General features: G+C 27.8%; 5 protein-coding genes across 16 annotated transcripts in view; 2 read left to right on the forward strand and 3 right to left on the reverse strand.

Annotated features, from left to right (window-relative positions):
* The window catches only part of scrib (scribble planar cell polarity protein), a 34,507-nt gene extending 28,310 nt beyond the window's left edge, over positions 1 to 6,197 (forward strand). For 5 of the 7 annotated variants that reach the window (XM_087412686.1, XM_087412677.1, XM_087412682.1 and 2 more), the window contains 5 exons: positions 802 to 907; positions 1,039 to 1,152; positions 1,253 to 1,381; positions 1,596 to 1,796; positions 2,909 to 6,197. In XM_087412686.1, coding sequence (XP_087268812.1) covers positions 802 to 907; positions 1,039 to 1,152; positions 1,253 to 1,381; positions 1,596 to 1,796; positions 2,909 to 3,187 — 829 coding nt within the window. In that variant the 3' untranslated portion in view covers positions 3,188 to 6,197. Of the gene's footprint in view, positions 1 to 801; positions 908 to 1,038; positions 1,153 to 1,252; positions 1,382 to 1,595; positions 1,797 to 2,313; positions 2,408 to 2,908 lie in introns of all 7 variants that reach the window. The other 2 variants (XR_015547215.1, XM_087412688.1) reach the window with 2 other exon arrangements.
* A 42-nt stretch (positions 6,198 to 6,239) lies between these two features.
* Positions 6,240 to 9,179, reverse strand: Dnali1 (Putative inner dynein arm light chain, axonemal Dnali1). The gene is made up of 6 exons (XM_011059805.2): positions 8,794 to 9,179; positions 7,648 to 7,800; positions 7,425 to 7,557; positions 7,172 to 7,317; positions 6,843 to 7,040; positions 6,240 to 6,409 (listed from the first exon to the last, which is right to left on the reverse strand). Exons 1-6 carry the CDS (start codon positions 8,884 to 8,886, stop codon positions 6,374 to 6,376), a joined length of 759 nt encoding a protein of 252 aa, XP_011058107.1. The 5' UTR covers positions 8,887 to 9,179; the 3' UTR covers positions 6,240 to 6,373.
* A 146-nt stretch (positions 9,180 to 9,325) lies between these two features.
* On the reverse strand, positions 9,326 to 12,873 carry LOC105148221 (hypothetical protein). The gene is made up of 2 exons (XM_011059804.2): positions 12,735 to 12,873; positions 9,326 to 12,436 (listed from the first exon to the last, which is right to left on the reverse strand). Exon 2 carries the CDS (start codon positions 12,409 to 12,411, stop codon positions 9,745 to 9,747), a length of 2,667 nt encoding a protein of 888 aa, XP_011058106.1. The 5' UTR covers positions 12,412 to 12,436; positions 12,735 to 12,873; the 3' UTR covers positions 9,326 to 9,744.
* On the forward strand, positions 12,865 to 16,662 carry LOC147911109 (small integral membrane protein 8). 6 transcript variants are annotated; one of them, XM_087412760.1, is made up of 4 exons: positions 12,971 to 13,109; positions 13,234 to 13,403; positions 13,481 to 13,639; positions 16,419 to 16,662. In XM_087412760.1, the coding sequence occupies exons 2-3, from the start codon at positions 13,302 to 13,304 to the stop codon at positions 13,637 to 13,639; spliced, it is 261 nt and encodes an 86-aa protein (XP_087268886.1). In that variant the 5' UTR covers positions 12,971 to 13,109; positions 13,234 to 13,301; the 3' UTR covers positions 16,419 to 16,662. The 6 variants fall into 6 exon arrangements, with proteins under 6 accessions (XP_087268903.1, XP_087268896.1, XP_087268886.1 ...); XM_087412762.1 differs by lacking the exon at positions 16,419 to 16,662 and adding an exon at positions 13,821 to 13,994; XM_087412777.1 differs by lacking the exon at positions 16,419 to 16,662 and having other exon boundaries at positions 12,865 to 13,004; positions 13,481 to 13,805.
* On the reverse strand, positions 13,788 to 20,264 carry Got1 (Glutamate oxaloacetate transaminase 1). Its single transcript, XM_011059802.2, has 6 exons — positions 19,878 to 20,264; positions 18,876 to 19,166; positions 18,511 to 18,767; positions 17,980 to 18,257; positions 17,758 to 17,900; positions 13,788 to 17,665 (listed from the first exon to the last, which is right to left on the reverse strand). Exons 1-6 carry the CDS (start codon positions 19,987 to 19,989, stop codon positions 17,502 to 17,504), a joined length of 1,245 nt encoding a protein of 414 aa, XP_011058104.1. The 5' UTR covers positions 19,990 to 20,264; the 3' UTR covers positions 13,788 to 17,501.
* Positions 20,265 to 20,324: the final 60 nt, after the last annotated feature.

Consider the following 20,324-nt stretch of genomic DNA (forward strand, 5'->3'; position numbering starts at 1 on the left):
AAAATTTTAAAATACTTAAGTTAAGTTTAAATCATATTTGGAATAAAATTATTATACACCTAAACTGTTAATATTGCTTACAAATGCAAAAGATATGAAAACTTTACTATATTTCTTAGTAATAAAAATGTAAACTGAAATAAATAAATTGTTCTGTTCTATTTTATTCTATTATATCTCTTAGCATTTACAATTTGTCCCTGGCAATTCAAAAATAGGTACACACGCGCGCGCGCGCACACACACACACTCTATATATATATATATAGTGTGTGTATATATATATATAAATATATATATATATATATATATATATAATGTACATATAGTACGAAAATATTGAGGTTGCAATAATTTTTTGAATTATAAGTTAACTTTAACTGCTTATAAGTCAAAAACTTTTATTTTTATAGTTTCTATTATTATTTCTGGATTCTTTGGAACATTCTAAGACGAAAATTCTAATACAAAAATGTCAAGGCTATAATTGTTTTTGAATTACAAGATTTTGAATTACTATCTTTGATCAATTATAATTAAAAAAACTATTATAACTTCGATATTTTTGTATTAGAATTTTTTAAAATCCATTTTATCTCTAAAATATTCTATAAAAGTATTGTATTGTGATATCTTGTACGTGTATACATATACACGTACACACACTCGCAAATTTTTGGCAACGATTTGTAATGTGAACAATCTAAATAACACAATTTTGTGTTGTCTCTGCACTTCTTAAATAAATGTAAAGTTTATAGCATATATCATTCGTGAATATGAATTCTCATTACTTTCCAGTAGCCGACTGAGTTCGCGAAGTTCGATCCCTCTTATTCAGAATGTTCCCAGCAGCGTACGGACAGCAAAAGCGGAACGTCGTTTGAAAGAACGTTTAATACAACAGGTATTATATTATTTTAATATATATATATATATATATATATATATATATATATAGTGTGTGTGCGTGCGTGCGTGCGTGTGTGTGTGTGTATGTATGATATGTACTTCATAATTTTAATTTTATATTCGAAGGGCCTTATTTCGGACGAGGATGAAGAACACCTTTTAAGTCCTGCAGAACAGCGAGCGCTTAAAGCAGAGAAACGTGCTGCTTGGCGACAAGCGCGTCTTAAATCTCTCGAGCAGGTAAAGTTGAAAGATTCTATACATTAATAAGTATTGATAATAATATAATATTGTGATAAAATAGATCTATTTGAAATCAAATAATGTTTCTTTTTTATAGGATGCACTCCAAGCACAGATGGTTATCAGAAAGATGAGTGAAATAATGGATACTGCTAATAAAGAAGAAGATACGCAAGATACGACTGTTGCAACCGGATCTACTCCTGATCAAGAGAAAGCAGTTGAGGTAAAATTTTGGAAGTAGTATCTCAGGACGAAGTTAATTATATAATTTAACATATATAACAAGAACCTGCAAGCTTGATTATTTCAAAGTTATGTGTTTAACCCGATTATTTACTAATCACTGTCTTGCTCGCCTAAATTAACACACAGCATTCATGAAGGAAAAAATCATGTTATTACAACGGTTCCCATTTGTCTGTCTTTTACTATCTTAGTTTACTACGTTACGGCCGTCTAGCGCAGATTTTCCTAAGCTCGCTGTGCGCAGTAAAGTGGGTCCTCCTAAAGAGATACGCGAATCTGAGAAAGTAGTGGACGAGAAGGTCACTCGGCGTACCGAGGAATATCTTGACGAAGTGACGGGCGAACGTCGTGTACGAACTGTCGAATACGTCGAGAAGCTCATTGAGCGTCAGGTATTATGCTTGTAAAATTTGGCACGAGCGTTTAAATACCACATTTATATATAAATGAAGGGATTAAAAAGCACAATAATAAATTATCACTGTTGCAACTATCTCTGGAGTGCACCGTATTCCGATTTTTTTTTTATCCTTTTATTTTATTTACGGATATAAATGAATATATTCCATATCAGATCGCATATATTTTGGGGAACTTGCGAGCTTATGAGACATTAACATTTTGTTTAACAACTGATTGTTTAAAAATTATTGTCGATAACATTAATTAAGTAAAATAGTAGACAGTAAATTATAAGAAGACAATGCTGAAAGTCTAAAAGGCACCTAAACATAAGACAACATTAATTAAATTCAACATATCTTATACGCGTGTACGCTATAAAACTATTTTAAAAAATGTTACAAAATTAAGAAATAAGTGTTTTACTTGTGTTTTTATTTATATGTATATATGTAACATCTATGTACTGTGTTTGTTCAATTATTATTGTGTTATTGTTATTTCAAGATTCCGTCGCTTACATCGATGGTACATTATGCACCATCTTGAACTATGAATGTTACTTCTACTGATCTCACTAACAACTTTTTCCTACTCATTGGTAATTTGGTTTTTATATATCTTACGTATACATTTTAAATTTTAAGCTTATAGCTTTATATATGTATGTAGTATACGCATGACTTATTTTGTTTCTATGCTCGAGATGTTTTTATTGCATGTACAGACATAGAATTATGCTAAAGGAAGTATCGGAAGTCAGGAAACATAGGACAATTAACATACTTTTTCTATAAAAATTGGAATTTTATAAAGCTTTTGAACAACAAAAATAATCGCTGATGTAAATCTGATGTACATACATCTGCAAACAGATATAATAGAAATTGATATGTCATTTGATCTATGTAATCTCAAATTTTAATATTAAATTATCAATTTATATTCTACAGATATCACAAGATTTATTAGATTGTCTGTTGTAAACTATAAAAATGTTTTAATTGCGTCGTTTGCAACATATGCTTTATAAATCCAAAAATCCAGAGATTTGCGCACGATTAACTACGATTGAAATTTATGATTTATATATTTTAATTAGGTGGAAACTTTGAGGGAGAAGATTATATCATTGGAATTAAGCAATGCAGAAGAGGATGTGGAAAGCATAACCGGCACTGGTGCAAGCGATGCTGAAAGTGAAAGTGAAGATACCACGGGACAAAATATGACTGTTAATACAGTAAAAGAAAAAACAGATTCTCATCTTACGACTGACACATCTGAAATTGCAAATGAAATGTCTAAAACAAATGCAAATATTACTGCTGCATCTGCAAAAAAAAAGAAACGTAAACGATCAAAAAAAGGTCGTCACTGACAAAATATTTCAATGCGTATCTTAACAAGCGATAGGATAAGTACGTTAAAGACTTGGATAAAATCGATGAAATTTTTACTATTCCAATATTTTACTACTGCACAAATTCATTGTGTAACATCGTTTTATGTGAATATGCATACATTTATGTTATATAGATAAATTATACATATATGTACGCACTTATGTGTATATTTCAATCGGTTCTTTTTAATTTTCAATACATCAGTATATGGTTGTCATATAACATATTTTTATTTCATATATTCTTTCTTTTTCTTCACATAAATGTAACGAGTAATATGAATATATAAAAATGGCGATCTGATTCTAAATAAACGTATTGTATTCAATGAAAATATAGTAGGTATTTAATATTTCGTATTGATTGAGTGAATACAATACATCCATTATCTGTGTAGAGATATAACTACTATTTTTATTACATTTTGTATATCATCACATATGTATTACAATTTCGTAAATCTAATATGTATTAAAAATTATGGTAAATTTGCGTATTTTGATATGAAACATTGTATTACTGCATTTTTGTATGTTATCATCGATACATTTAACAATTCATACATTTCGCTTGAAATTTTTTATCGAGTATAAATTAATTAAATTTAAAAAAGAAAGAGATTAAAGATAAAAAGGTAATCAAATAATATCTCAGTGACAAAGAATAATACACTGAAACCTTTATGCCATTATTTTTTGAATATATTTTTTAGCATATTCTAATTTTATTTAAAATATATGGATATATTTTAATATCCGTTTATTTTTTGATCATGTGTAATAATTATACACATATACGCAATGATTGTGTGTGTGTGTGTGTGTGTGTGTGTGTGTGTGTGTGTGTGTATGAAATATACATATATATTGAGGTAAAAGACATATATTAGCGAGAAATCGTCAGACGCTATTGCATTTTTATTATGCGCATGATGAGAATCATATAATACATTTCCGTTTTTCCATAAAATTCTTTGAGTTTTTATAATCGTTACTTTGAAAACATGCTTTAAATGTGATAAAACTATGCAATTATCATGTTACATATATAATTATGATTATATAAGTGCGCAGTAACATTTTTACAACGTCCATTGTCATATACTGTTATTTGTATTCATTGAAACAATGAAACATGTTTTAAAATTTTTCTTTTTATAACTTCTCTAACTTTTTACTGATATAAAGTTATCAATAATTAACTATTGCTGAAATAATATTTAAATTGTAGACTTTAGATTGGCCAATTGCTTACCTTATATGTAGAATATTTTATTTATTTGATATGATTTTAATAGATAATTTTTACGAAGATATTTTGATTTATAATAGAAGAATGTAGGAAAAGCAAATTTATATTATTTGAGTCTAATAAGAAAATATCAAATTTCGATTTACTTTAATGTAAATTATTCGTGAAATGTAAATTATCGAGAAGCTACCTAAAAATTGGGCAAAATAGACGTAGATTATTATATACAATTTAATAATTTGAGTATATACAATGAAGTTTACATCTATTTCTATATATATTTAATACTTTGAATATATTTTTATTGCATGTACACCAGACTGTGAAAAATTTAAGACATCACATTTTTTAATATAATTTATCATCTATAATGTATTCGTAATATTAATATTGTCTTTAAGAATATTATTTTATACCGAATATTTTTTTACATTTGTTAATCAAAAAATATGCGGTTAAAAAAATATATTTATTTGATAGATATACATAATATGAATTTATGGAATATATGGAATTTTTTCCAACGAGTGTAAATAAGTAAAATTAAATAAAATTGCGAGTTTCTGCTGTTTAAAGTGCGATTAAGAATGAGGGACCAATGAATGAAATTAAGCGAGTTCATTCATTATATAGGAAAGGCATTTGAAAAATACTGTATTATTGATAATGTTCAGATGTTAGAATGTTAAATTCTATCCTTTAGAACACTAATTAGTGTATTATGTATTAGCATATATAAGCGAGTAAAGAAAAAACTAAGTTTTATTTCACTAAACCAATTTATCTGAGACATTTTTATCTTTAATTATCCGACACATGTCGAGACTATTTATTAATGCATCGTAATTTTTAAAATCATTTAATTATATCATTGTTGTAGAAATATTATTAAAAGTGCCAATGTTAGTACTTTTTCATATAAGAATCATGTATTTCGTTAAAATATCTCTCTAATTATCACAAATTTATTATATAGTTACTTATTTCGCTGTCTTTTTTCCTCAATTTTATTTCAGCAACGTAGTGCATCATTATCCATATAAATTGTACAACATAGATCCAATACTAATCTATATGAATTATTTTTTACTTATATAGCAAGATACAATTCTTGCCTATCAAAGTTTAATAAATTTAAATATGGATATTAAATATATTTTGGTTTTGAAATGCTTTTAAATATTACAAAATCATTAAATTATTTATTAATTATATTAACTATGTATTTTAATTAAATCATCTTATGCTTTTATTTCTTTATTACTATATCTATCTAGATTAAAAAAACTGTGGAGGGGAATATAAAGAATGCCGAATATGTCATAAGCATATGAAACATAAAATAGATTAATAAAATAGATTAATAGACAATTCATAATTAATAAAAAAAATTAATTATGCATAAATTTTAAGTTTCCTTTTATAGATCTGTCTTTCAAATTCTTTATTATTTATAAATTGAAAAAAATATCCTTTTCTCTCATGAGAGTAGCATGATAGTATGCTCGAAAACAAAAGATTTTATATAATTACTATTACATTGTAAGTGTATATTTTACATTTTTTCCTATGACTTTACCATTGTGAAAATTTACAAATTTGAGTGGTAACAAGCAATAATGTATCTTTTAAGATATTTTACCAAGAGTTTAAGATTTTAAAGTATAAAATGGTTATGTAAAAATAAAAATAATTTGTGCACCTATTTGTAATAAATGGTTGATATTTTATTCATAGGATGTGCATTTATTGAGATCTGATGTATCTTTATTCCTGTTTAATAGTTATACTATATTACGTTTATTAATTATCTCTCATCAACTGCACAAAAGAACTACACATACGTAATTCTCTGGATAATATATATTGTAAACATCATAAATTATTTTAAATGAAAATTTTATCTGCAGTTACTTTCTTGATGCTATTATACCTTCCAATTGAGTCTGAAAAAAAATTATAATTGATCATGTATATAATACAATTATATCGTTGATTTATGTGGTAATAATACTTTACAATATGAATAATACAGTTTAACTTATAATGATTTAGTAAATTTATATAGAATAACCAAATTGAAAATACATTTTACAAAGCATGTTTTGCAATTATATTATTTCATTTTATGCAAAATATTTACATTTAAAAATATTTACATTTATGTAGCTCCATCTATATTTATGTTATCATAATTAATCTCTTCTAAACAATTAGATAAGAGACAATAATTAAAATACGAAAAAAATCTAAATACAAATATTTTAAAATACTTAAAATACAGATATATATACAGAGCTACATAGATACAAATATCTAAGATATTGCAATATCTATAAATGCTCCCGTACTACCTCAAAATCGAATAAATATTTTTACCTTTAATTGCATATTCGTTTTTTTAAGGAATTGCACTTCCTCCATATGTTTTTTTTCCTCTGCTTCCCTTAATTCAGTCGATCTTTTCTCAGATTGATCATACTTGAGTTGTAATTCCGCAACTATTTTTTCTAGCTCACTTTTTTGTAATTTCAATTCCTCGGCTGTATTAATCAAATCTTCTTTGCCTTGCTCGGCCTGTAAAAATGACATCTTTCATCAACGATTGTATGGTAGTAAATTTTATAGACTGCAATAGTAAAAGATATTCTGCGTGTGTCTTATATATAAACGCGAAAAAATATATATGATATTAGAAAGATAGGTACTTGCAGTGCTTTACGCATCCCAAAAGCGATACTACTTTGATACAATGTCTGATACGCAGCTAATGTCATTTTGATTTCGTCCCGTACTCGCAATAAAAGTAATCCACGTTCAGCGCAGTTTACAGTTATTTGTCGTATTAATTCATCTGAGAAATATGTAATAATATACGATATTATATTTACTCAACCATATATTATATTTCAATTTAAATATAAAGCTTATTCATGAGCATGTATATATGCACGTATATACCGAAACATTGTGTATAGAGCTGCCTACGAACAGGACAAATACCAGTTTCTCTGGCCTGCCTTTGTTGCAATCGCATATCAAGTTGCTCTTGTAAATTTATCACATCTAATCTCGTTGCAGGAGTACTCGATACCTAAATAATATATATCATATATCGTACATTTGTCGACTGTTACACGTTGCAGGATTGAAAAGGTAACTTTAAGAATGTATTTAATTTTACATGCTGAGTCCATATCTGGTCATCTTCCTCCCATTCTTTCGGCGGTAAAATTCTATTTAAAATTTCGATGGTTTCTCGTCGTACATCAGTTGGAACTGAGGGTACTGGAATTTTGCAAGCAGCTATACCAATTTTCGCTGGTTCCTTACGTACCTATTGTTCAATTAAAAAATATTTATAGAAATCAATGCTTTAAACAGTCTAGCTGGATCTCAAATATTTGTATGATTCTGTGTGAATTTATATATTACACATAGTAATCTTTTAAAACATTTTCCAGTTGAGCATCCTAAACTTTTGGACTATCGAGAATTTAATATGTCACTCAGCATTATTAAGATCAAATTGTCAAATTGTTAGTCAATTTAACTTGTGATATTACTGCAGTAGTTTAAAGAAGTCAGGAGCTGCGCACAATAAAAGAAACAGGGAACAGAGAACAGAGAATAAGAGTTTCAACCTATCAAAAATCATGTATTGTGAAATGTATAATTTCTGATAGGTTGAAATTCTTATTCCCTGTTCCTTTTATTGTGCGGAGTAATGTTTCAAGATCGAAAAATCATTTTCGGCATGTATTTCAAAGCACTACGTGTACGTACTATATAAATTCACACAGAATCATACAAGCATTTAAGATCCAGCTAAATCGAACTTCCTTTACACGTAAATGAAGCTCGTGGTTATAAACGAAATTAAAAGTAATGAATGATTTAACTGAAAATTAAGTTACAGTAGTACTTAAATAAAATGAATGTATACATTAAATTTATGAAATTTATAATGTATTTTTAATAAAATTTTATGAAAAATACATTAAATTTTATGTACATGTACACAAATATACTTTTTATAAATACATTTAATGTAATGTCTTGAAATTAAATTCAAATTGTGTAATTTAAAAGTTAATAAAATTTAAGAACATTTCTAACAATGTAGCTTTGGTTTAAGATATTGATTTCTATAGTTTGTATTATCATACACATATACTATAATATATTATATTGTAAAAAATATTTAGTGAATAAAAGTAAGCAGATATTATGTATTTATTGCCCCATATTTGCATATATACAGAATTATTTTTTGAAAGAAATCGTAATTTATGTAAAAACATAAAATGATAATAAAAATTTGTCGCACCTTCTCTGGACGAGTCGTAATCGAAATTGGAGTATCATACTTGACCAATGTGTCCGTAGCAGGAATTGTATGTTCTTTGATCGCTGTCGCCATTTGCTTAAATAGAGGATTTACGTAGAACGTGACTATAAAGCGCTATTGTATTATTACACGTTGAATATTATTTATTGTAAGTTACACGAGTATATAAGCGATAACTTCCATTCATAAAGTTGGTAGCTGAAAGAAACGTCGTCATGGGAACATTGATGCACCGCACTATCGCTCACAGCTCACAGCCGGCTTTTTCCTTTACTTTACCGCCTAAAACGCCGGTCGTTCGATGACTCGATCCGTTTCATTTTATACCAAGAGCAAGCTTAGTGCAAAATAAGAGTCAATTTCAATATTCAATTTTTAATTAAAATGATATGTAAAGTGTATTTACGTTTATCTCAAAGTTAAATATGCTAGTTATAATAGGTGTGTATCTTGTTTCTCTCGTTTATATAATTATGAAAGATGGAATGAATATAGAAATATACAACAAAGATTTTTTTATAAATAATGGTTTAATATTAGCAATTTATCATTTAAAATAAAATTAGGTTTTGTGTTTCGCGCGTGTGTGTGTGTGTGTGTGTGTGGTGTGTGTGTGTGTGTGTGTGTGTGTGCGCGCGCACGCGCGCGCCAAATTTATAATTACTTCTAAAAAAATATCTATACAAATATTTGCATATACGTAAATTTAAGTTCATCTAAGACAAGATTTAAAGCTGTAATGCACGAAATGTTATTATACAATGTTATTAGTATTTTTCATAGATTTTTATATAGATATGATTACTGTACAATGGTATATCTAAATCATAAATCTCTTATACTTTGCTGTTATTATTATTATGATTATTGTTACAAATATTTTAAAGATAAAGGATATTACATATAATTTTACATACATGCAATTAATAATTAAATAACTGCATTTAATTGTAAAAAAAAATGATCGCTTAGTTCATTTGTACTCAAATCATCCATATCATCATTGCTTTCATCGAAAATATCTTGGACAGTGCCTGTTACAGTTTCAGTACCATCCATCACGCTTCCTACACAAAACGTTGTATGCTCTACATGATTATTTGTATTGACTTCCACATCATTTTCCATATGCTGAGTATCATTCTCTTCGTCTGTATTTAAATAAATCGTTTCCTGAATTTTGTTATTACTTTTACTGGTATCTGAAATACCATTATTTGGGAGAGCTTGCAAAACCGATAATGTTGGAAGTGGAAATCCATAGTTTAACAGCTTTTTGTATCCATTCGTACCACAAATTTCTTTAATATCCACTGCCATTGTCAGAATTTTTTCGGAATAGTTTTCCTTCGTACAGTCTACCATTATGTCGTAAAATTCACTCGTACTTCCATCCAAGAGTTTTCTTCTTCTCATAAAAGTTTGCATATTTAACATTTTTCTTCTATATGTATTTGTATTTTTCTCTGCTCGCTCGAGGTATTTCGAAGCTTTATCCAATTTCCAATTGAGTTCTTTTATTTGTTTATCTCTTTGCTTGATTTGATTTTCTAGCTGTCTCTTTTGTTGACTTTCGATAGTTATAGTTTTCATTAACTTTTTATTCATCTCTTCCAAATTACTCATTCTGTGCGATAAATCATAAATCAACTTTTGTCTACTATCCATTTTTTTACAGCTTGTTGAAGATGATGTGCCATCCGTACTTTTATTCAATTCATTCATCTGTTTTTCCATTTTCTTTGTTCTTGCTTTGAGCATTATATTTTTATTTTGCCATTTTTTCTCCAAGTCCTTGAGCAAAATAAGTTGATTAGTTAATTGCCCGATGATAGTTTCTTGCAGTTTCACTTTTTGTTGTAATTTCTCATATTCACATTTATTAGCATTATCCATCGTTGGTTGTTCGATAACGCTATTAATCATGACATTATTCACTTCTGGATCCTTCTCTTCAACCATATTCGATGGTGGTAATTTTGAAGTTGGACATTCATCATTTTGTAAACTTGACAAAGCATCTGACATTTGATCGTTGTTTCGTGATGCAATACTTGTAATACATGGCGAAAAAATATCATTGCATTTATTTATAGAATTTGTTTCTAATGGATAATCATTTATCGTAATGATAGAAGTAACAGACGCATTATTTTGTTGCTGTAAACAAGTATTATTGTGCTCTTGAATAGTAAAATCTTGCGTATCTTTAAATAAATCTTGCATAATATCAACCACATCCTCGCGATCGCCTGTAACTTTGACTGTAAATTTTGTTGTATCTGATATAGCACTATCTTTATTATATTCCATAGTTTCAGATATATTCAGTTCCTTTGTTGATTCATTTTCTACTTCTACATCCAGTATCATTGTAGAAGTATCACTGTTAAGCATAGAATTTGTATCCTCAAAAGATGTATCTTGAACTGGTGTTTTTATAGATTTCATAATTTCCTCTCGAGTTGCTTCTTCACAGTTTACAGCAGTCCTCGTGTTTGATGTAACGTATAAATTTTCTCTGTTGGTAGTGTTTTCAGTTTCAGCGAGCTCTTTATCATTAGTGATACTGTTGATATTTATAGTATGTTGATTCTGTTTATCATTCTCATTAGTTCCATTGTTAGAAAATGTATATCTAGGAACGCGAACAAATTCTTCACTGCTTTCACTACCAAAGATGATCTCGATGTTGTCTCTATTATCGGTAAGCATATCTCCAATTTCATTTCTCGACGAATATTTATAATTTATACTTTTATGAAACAATGGCTGCGTTACCGACTCTTCTAAACTTCCTTTCCAATTCGTAGGAATTGAATTTAGTTCTTCTATATTAGATGTACTCATTTCTTCACGACCATCACAAATTTGCTTTAATTTCTCCTCTATCTCATCATAATCATCATTGAATATGTCATTTTCTTGTTTTGTTTCTATTTTTAAATCCTCATTCTGATTATCAATTGAATTTGTCTTTGCTATAAAATTACTAATAGATGTTTTATTCTCTGTATTTGCTTGCTTTTCAGTATCATTTTCTTTAATATCACACTCTATCTCCATACTATCATCTGAAATTATAATACTTTTTTGTTGAAGATTATTCGTAATATCTATATAATGTCCATGAGATGCTTGTTGTTTATTTTCTATCTTTTTTGAAAAATAATTTACTTGCTGATGTACAAGTGATTGTATAGACGATTTATCAATATCCTGTAAATCAGAATCTTTTTCTTCCAAGTGACTGGACGAATGATCAGAATCATTTTCTAAAAATTCCACCATGTAATAGTCTTCATTCTTCATATTAGCTAACTTGATGCGTTTCTTGGCAGATTTCCTGGTTGATGTTACAGTAAAAATAGATGGAACAGCATTCTTTTTTAATCTGAGTTTACCACTTTGAGTAATAACCCACTCCTGAGGTTCAAAATGTACGTGACAGAGAAAAGAATTGTTAGATGGTTCCCAATCGGCTCTAGCAACACGATCCTGCCAAACTTGTCTCAATATTGGATCCCGAGGAAAACATTTCATAATATATCCTTTTTCACTACGATTGTTACAACCAATAGCTGCACAACCTGGCATTTTTCATCAGTCAAATATGAATAACCTGCAAATTTGGAATGACATCAAAATCATTATAGCATAACAGAATAGAAAAGAAATAGCAGCAGTAATTATACTTCAAGAAACGGCAAGAAAAATATATGTTAAATGTATATTATACTTTCTCTCATCTTTTCTCATGTAAAATGTAAAAATAGATTTCATCGTAAAACCGAAGGAAAGTGCAATTGAAACGAACAGACTTTTAATTATATACATTTTGACAAATTATTTTTATAAACTCTACATGTTATATATTGTTTGACGAAATTTAAAAAGAATTTAAAATTCTGTCTTCTTACCTCGATCTCTTCTTTTGCACCGTTAATTTTATTCCCCTTTCAAAGCAAGCACATATATCATGTAATATTCCTCAAAAGGTAACAACATTGCCCGTAAACATTATTAAAATCGTGAGGAAATTTTTCAATTTGGACGCGCAAATAATGTGTATATTGTCAAGCTTTATCACGAAGTATCTAATGTTTGGTTGGAATCTACGTGTCGCGTACTGGTCGCGTATGTGCATCAATGTGCATACATACGCCGCAACATGGCTGCGCTATTACTCCGTAATTATTTTGTAACCAATAAGATTTTGGGTGCGGTTTATTTCAGTTTATTTAATGCTGCCAAATAATTGATATGTATGTAAATGTTAATTATGTACTTCTTCCGTGAGTTCACAAGTTTTAATCAATACCTTACTCTCGCACATTTGTCAAGTTGAAATAATATTATTAAATAAGTATATATTAGAATAAGAATGAAGATATCTATTGACCTAATCTTCTCAAATAGGTTAAGTTATTTACATACAAATGTATGTGGTAAACACCTAAGATATATTGTAGCAGAAAAATAACACGATGAATAAAAATACTCGTGAAACAACGCCAGGTGATGGCTTACGATCATTACGGAGTACTACATTATTTCGTGCCGTTAATTTCGAATTATATGTTAAGCCGGTAAGATTACAAAAACTGATAAAATATGTTGAAATTGATATTGTCTAATATTGTCATTAATAAAATGTCTTTTGCAGAATAAAACCATCATGATTCTTGGTATCATAGCAATGTTAAGTTGTTCTGGATATATATTTTATATGAATACTAATAAAAAGAAGAACGATTATCATATTATGGTTAAATCAGACGAAACTTTGGAATTAGTGAAAAAAGTGTCCAAGTGGACTGATTAAGTAAGAAATCCTGAGTAATAAAATCATGAATAATATGAAATATTACATTACTTTGTATAATCGAATAATTTATTTCATTACATTAATATTTGTTACAAAGTATTAGTTTATTTAATAATATTTAGTATTAAATAAATAAAGCATTAAATATTTTTCATCAAGAAAATTAATTTATTTCTAGATTTGAGAAATAAATTTGTGCGTCTAAAGACACATACATAATTTTCCTAAGATACGACTATATACATTAATCTGTAATTGTTACAAATCTGCAACAATCATATAAAGTCACTGTACAATGAAATTTTTTTATCAGTAAAATTGTATTATAAATTAAAATAAAAATTTATCGAAATATATTCTATATAATAGAATTTTATTGTAAAAAAAAAGTAAAATATATATAGTTTTATATATATATATATATATATACACAGTTACATCTATATTTTATGCAATGGTATACTATAGATTTTATTGATAACAATTATAGGTTAATGTCTCTCTTTTTTCTCTCTTTCTCTTTTTCTCTCTATGGCTGCATTCCACTTAATATTCGCAATACTCGCGAGCACCGTTTGTCCTTGTTTAATATTTGATAAACGACAAGGATGAAATGATTCTACGAGGTTTGGAGCGTTAAGTGGAACGCCTATATATATATATATATATATATATATATATATATATATATATATATATATATATATATATATATATTACATAGTTACTATATGTATATATAATTTTATACAGATTTTTTATTCTTTTACAAAGTATCAACGTTTATAGTTTTACATAAATTTTACAATTTTACTGCAAATTGATATAGTTGGCAGTATATTTGATTTTTTTTACTTATATGTATCTATTTTTCATGATTATTAAGATTGAATTAGTCTTAATTTTTGAACGAAATAATTACCACAAAAATATATTCACATTAAATCTTATCATACATATGTTTGATATATGTATGTATAATAATATTTTTTATATGTTGCTCTTACTATTCAATTTACATTTATCAATATATTTGTGTTTTGATAAAAGTTTAATAAGATATAATACATATAATTCTAATGTGTATTTGCGTGTACACACTCTTCTCTACAAGGAAGCCCATTGTGTGTTGGAGAATCAATAGGTATCGCTAAATATAGTTTTATATTCTATAATATCAACAAATGTGATATTTATAATCTAACTTTCCTTTTTGTTTCTTTCAAATATCTATCGTGTGTAGTACCATTGACATTACTGTTATAAAGAAAATATCTTCAAGTCTAAATATAAAATCAAATCTAATAAATCTTTTATCACACGCAGATAATACAATTATTAGATCAAAACTATTATCATTTTAACACAAAAAATATTCTTATAGCTTTTCTTGGTAATAGATATATATTTTTCTACACAAGCTATCTATATATCTTTATTCCATAATTTAAATGAAATCACTATGAAATTATAATATATAGTAGATTAAATTATAAAATTTCTGTTAAAATCTTCAATATCAAACGCGTTGTGATGATTATTTAGTATAAGGGACCAATGACCTTGACTTTGATATATGTTGTTAAGGTCAAGGTCATTGCCCCCGAGTGATCTTGAATAAATTTTAGCTGGCGCTCGTTGTTCGTTGAAAAATTGTTATCAAAAAAGTTCATCAAAAGACTGTGGTTTTAAAGCAAAGAATTTGTGTTTGTAGAGCAGACATTCCTAGAAAAAGATTCAAATATATCATCATACGCATCAGTTGACTGGACTAACTTTTGCAGAGAGATAATTCATGTAATTTAATAAATAATAATTTGATAAAACTACATAAATGGAGAACAATGTCAATTGTTTATAAAGCAGGAAATTCATTTTTTTTTTAGAGTAAAATATTAAAGTATTTTTGAAACAGACAACTTGTATACTTATTAAAAAATTCTCTACTTTAATAAATATTCAATTACAACAATCTAACTTCTCAGCTCATGAATCGATAGTTAACAAACAATCAAATTGGCGGAGAAGGAATTATTATTAGGTAAAATCTGGACATCGACAGTATCATCGCGAACGACTCGTTAAAGGACAATGGCTTTTTGGCGGAATAACACGCAACACAAAGAAAATGTTTGTCGTACTAATTGAATCCGGTGTCGCACAAACATTACTGCTCATTCAGAAATACATCGCTTTTGAATCAATAATTTATGCCAATTGTTGGAAAGCATACGGCCAAATCGACCCAATATATCAACATAAAACAATGAATCATTCACAATATTTTGTTGATCCAGATAAAGGCGTTTATACTCAAAATATCGAACTGTGGAGAGATATTCGCGGAATTATATCTCAATATGATCGTAAGTAATTCCATTTCGCCCATTACCTTGCAGAATTCATGTTAAAAAAAAACGTTTGATATACATTAGACTCTTTTTTTAACGTAATGTCTAAAGATTTCACATAAGTGTAGAAATTCGGACAAATTATTTACTCTAAAAACACAAAAATTATAGATAAGATAATATATAAGAAAATATTTTGCGCTGTTAAAGCAGGGAATTTGTTTTATTAGAGCGTCATGTCCAAAAATTAGATTTTATTAATAAACTTTTTTTTATTAATAACTTTTTAAGGAATAACGAACGACGGCTAAAATTTGTCTAAGGTCACTCGGAGTCATGACTTTGACAACATATATCAAGGTCAAGGTTATTGGAGAATAGTCCCCTATAATAAATAATTAATCGAGTTGTATTTACTTTTCCAGTTTACTTTGGAGCAGGAGTTTTCAATCGATGTGATGCAAAGGAAGTATGCCAAAAAAATTTTAGAAAAGGTAAAAAAAGACAAAAAATTTAGAAATTAGCTAGTGAGATATGAAATAAAAAAATATTTAAAAATTATAAAAATTACTTTTAATTATGTTGTGTTTTTTTTTCGTTTTAGTTAAAGTGATGTATTGTCATTATAATAAAATTATTTTTTAAACAATAAAATAAAAAAATAAGAAATTTAGAATTTTAACCTTTCATTGAATGTTGTACTGGCGATATTTAATAAAGAAGCTATGCTAACCATTGAATTGTATACCTGAAGCCTTACGCTTTACAATGGAGGAAGTATTAGGAATAGGAATAAGTATTAAGATTTCGACCTATCAGAAATTGCGTATTCTGATGTAAGCGGTTTCTCGTTAAGATTGAATATTAATATTTTTTTCTATTATAATAATTCCTCCATTGTGCGCAGATCTAATATATGTACTTCGACAAATTTATCGATTCAATATTTAATGAGCTGCGAATTGAAAAAGATTGAAATACGTTGCTTTAGAGCATTTTACAATTTTCATGGCATAACAATTTTCCTAAACTATTAGATACATATATATATATATATATATATACACACACACACATATATATATATATATATATAAAATTTTTACTTTTAACAATATAAGCTATATATGTATATCTACGAAATTCTTCATTTAACAATATGACAATTAATACACATAGAAAATTTGGCATCATTGTAATATTTTGCAGCATTTTGTACTTTATCCTGCAAAATTTTAAATAGTAAAAAAAAAAAGATAAACGAAAGACGATTTATCACAGGAATGATAACTAACTATATAAAATAATTTAATCTCAAAGTAGGATAAAGACAAAATGCATGACTTCGTATAACAAATTTCAGTACTAGTAAAAAATAATCATTTCTTTGATTACTAATTGGAAATTGAATTTTGTCATACAAAATATATATATAACATACATATAAAATATTGCCATATTTTTTATGTTGAGGCTTGATTATTAATTTGTATTTGTAATATTCTATTTTAACACATACAGTCGTTTTGTGCTTCTGATAACAGCTTTATCGTTTCATTAATCGCATTTGCTACATAATCCAAATTATTTTCATTTAGTCCGCACATATTTATACGTCCACTACGTAACATATAAATATGATAATGATCTCTCAAATGCTGAACTTGTTTCTCTAAAAGAAAATCGGAAGAAAATATTTTTTCATAATATAGTTTTATCAAAATATTATATTGTAAAATCGAAAATATAATTTTTACAACTAACTTGTGAGTCCTGTATATGAGAACATTCCAATTTGCTGAATAATATGATCCCAAGTACCTGGAGTACCTAGTTTGAGCAATCTATGATGCAAACCTACCCTCATTTGTTTAATTCTACTGGACATTGTTTTAATATGATCCTTCCTAAATATTGAAACACATTATTAAAGTAAATAATAAAGAATAATATGATCATTTTTTATAAATTTTTACAAATCAATACCATTCCTCAAAGTACTCCCGATTTTTCAGCACAGTTGCAACGATTCGAGCACCATGATTAGGAGGATTGCTATACATTCCTCGAATAATTAATGTTAATTGTGATTTAGCTTGAATCATCTCCTTTGTATCGGCCATCACAAAAACTATGTTACCAACTCTTTCGTTGTATAATCCAAAATTTTTCGCAAAACTTTGCGTACAAATAAATTCGATTCCACGTTCGGCAAACATTCGTATAGCATACGCATCTTTATCTAAATCACCACTTGCAAAACCCTGTCAAGAATCAATGTGTAATCAGATTTATTAGAATGACTATAAAAAGATCATGTTATTAGGTGTTGGAATTAATTCGTAGCGTTTTTAATGAAAGAATGTTATTTATTTCACATGAGCATTAAAAAATACATTAATGAAAGTACTTCCCATCACTTGTAAAACGCTACGAATTAATTCCAACACCTAATATTTATTCTTATCATTCGCTTAGATATTAACTTGACAAGATAGATAATAACTAGACACTGACCTGATATGCACTGTCAAATAATGGAAATAGATGTTTTTCTTGTATTACATCAGCTATTTTAATCCACTGCTCTGGAGTTGGATCACATCCAGTTGGATTATGTGCACATGAATGCAGAATAATTACAGCATTTTTTGGAGCATTTTGTAAATCCTGGAGCATTCCTTCTAAATCAATATTACGAGTCTTTTCATTCCAGTATGTATATTCACAAGCGTTTTTAAATCCTCCATTAATAAATACCAGTCTGTGATTTTCTGTCAGTACATATAATTTTACAAACATATGAAAATTTTCACCAGTAGATGAAATAAGAGAAAGAGAGAAGAGAGGGAATAATATATTATTTTTTAAAATTTACTCACCCCAGGAAGGTTTACTATAGTAAAAGGTATCATAATGTAGAATACGATTCAAAAATTCAGCGGCAACACGTAATGCTCCAGTACCGGAAAGCGACTGAATACCAAAAGTACGTCCTTGGGCAATAACAGGAGAATTTATGCCTAATAACATACTTGTAGCAGCTTCGCAAAATGTTTCTAAGCCAAGAACTGGTAAATATTCATGATTTTGTAAATCATCTGCTGCAAGTGATTTTTCTACCTTTTTTACAACTGGTAGAACCCATGGTTTGCCTTCATTAGTGCGGTAAGCTGAAAAGATTTTTTAATCATATTTCTTAATCATTCATTATAAATAGATATAATATAAAATTAATTACATATATTAATTTACAAAAAGAAATATGAATTCAAACATGTAAATAATTTCAAGAAATGTTCTTGTGCAAATTAAGAATGAATTTTTTTATGTACATATTTAAATATTAATATTTATATTACAAATTACAAAAAAATTAATTTGTTAGATTTAAAGTCTGGCATTTAATAACATTTGCATTACATAGACTTTTATTTATTTTTATATATTATTTCCTTAAAATAATCAAGTTATGAAATATATATATATATATATATAAAAGCGCGCACATGTGTGTGCGTGTGTATGTGTGTGTGTGTGTGTGTGTGTGTGTGTGTGTGTGTGTGTGTGTGTGTGTAGATGTGTTTATGGATGAATGAGGAATATTATGTAATCATTCTGGAAGTCACTCAAGGGTACAAAGAATATGAAAATTGAAAATAACTTTTATACATCTCATACTTCATATTATTAAAATACATATATTTAATAGTAAAAATATGCTAACTTTATGAAAATTAAGCTTATTAAAAGCAAGCATCATTATAAGGTTGTGTGTCATAAAATAAAATAAAATAAATATTTTCCTATTGTCTTTTAGACTACAATGGGAAAATAAAGTGGTCTTAAATGTAATAGTTGTAAGAAATAAAATAGTTACATACCTCCTATAGTAAGATTAACTTTCTTTTCGTAAACATCGTCGATGAATGCCTTTTGCAGTGCAAAAACCTCGATAGGTGGTCCCAGTTCTATTCCCGTGAATCTGGTCGTCATGTTGTAAATGCGAGCAAATGATAGATAAAGAATAAAGAATAAAATCAAATTAAGAATTGGTATGAAAGGAAGAAAAAGTTCACAATTACAACGTGAATAGAAATATACTGGAGTATGTGAAGAGAGCGGTGTTGAAATGAAGTCGCGCGAAGATTGGCGACCTGCGAACTTGCCAAATGATCTTTAATCTAACTGTGTGTATGCGTGTGTGTGTGTGTGTGTGTGTGTGTGTGTGTGTGTGTGTGTGTGTGTATGTATATGAGTGTTATGTAGACGCTTGACTTTTTATACCATTACACCGATTGACGTAAGTGAGAACACAAGTATAGCTACTT

This window comes from Acromyrmex echinatior, chromosome 1, assembly GCF_024713525.1.
Source record: "Acromyrmex echinatior isolate Ae372 chromosome 1, ASM2471352v2, whole genome shotgun sequence".
Lineage (NCBI taxonomy): Eukaryota > Metazoa > Arthropoda > Insecta > Hymenoptera > Formicidae > Acromyrmex > Acromyrmex echinatior.

Bases quoted from the DNA above. Each gene is read 5' to 3' on its own strand.
- Dnali1 (XM_011059805.2), bottom strand. From the start codon at position 8,886: ATGGCGACAGCGATCAAAGAACATACAATTCCTGCTACGGACACATTG. The intron at 7,801-8,793 runs GTGCGACAAATT...ATTGAACAATAG, and splicing joins TTACGACTCGTCCAGAGAAG to GTACGTAAGGAACCAGCGAA. The intron at 6,410-6,842 runs GTAAAAATATTT...ATTTTTTTTCAG, and splicing joins AAACGAATATGCAATTAAAG to ACTCAATTGGAAGGTATAAT.
- LOC105148221 (XM_011059804.2), bottom strand. From the start codon at position 12,411: ATGCCAGGTTGTGCAGCTATTGGTTGTAACAATCGTAGTGAAAAAGGA.
- LOC147911109 (XM_087412777.1), top strand. From the start codon at position 13,302: ATGAATAAAAATACTCGTGAAACAACGCCAGGTGATGGCTTACGATCA. The intron at 13,404-13,480 runs GTAAGATTACAA...TGTCTTTTGCAG, and splicing joins TCGAATTATATGTTAAGCCG to AATAAAACCATCATGATTCT.
- Got1 (XM_011059802.2), bottom strand. From the start codon at position 19,989: ATGACGACCAGATTCACGGGAATAGAACTGGGACCACCTATCGAGGTT. The intron at 18,258-18,510 runs GTCAGTGTCTAG...GATTCTTGACAG, and splicing joins TATTTGACAGTGCATATCAG to GGTTTTGCAAGTGGTGATTT. The intron at 17,901-17,979 runs GTATTGATTTGT...TTCAATATTTAG, and splicing joins CGGGAGTACTTTGAGGAATG to GAAGGATCATATTAAAACAA.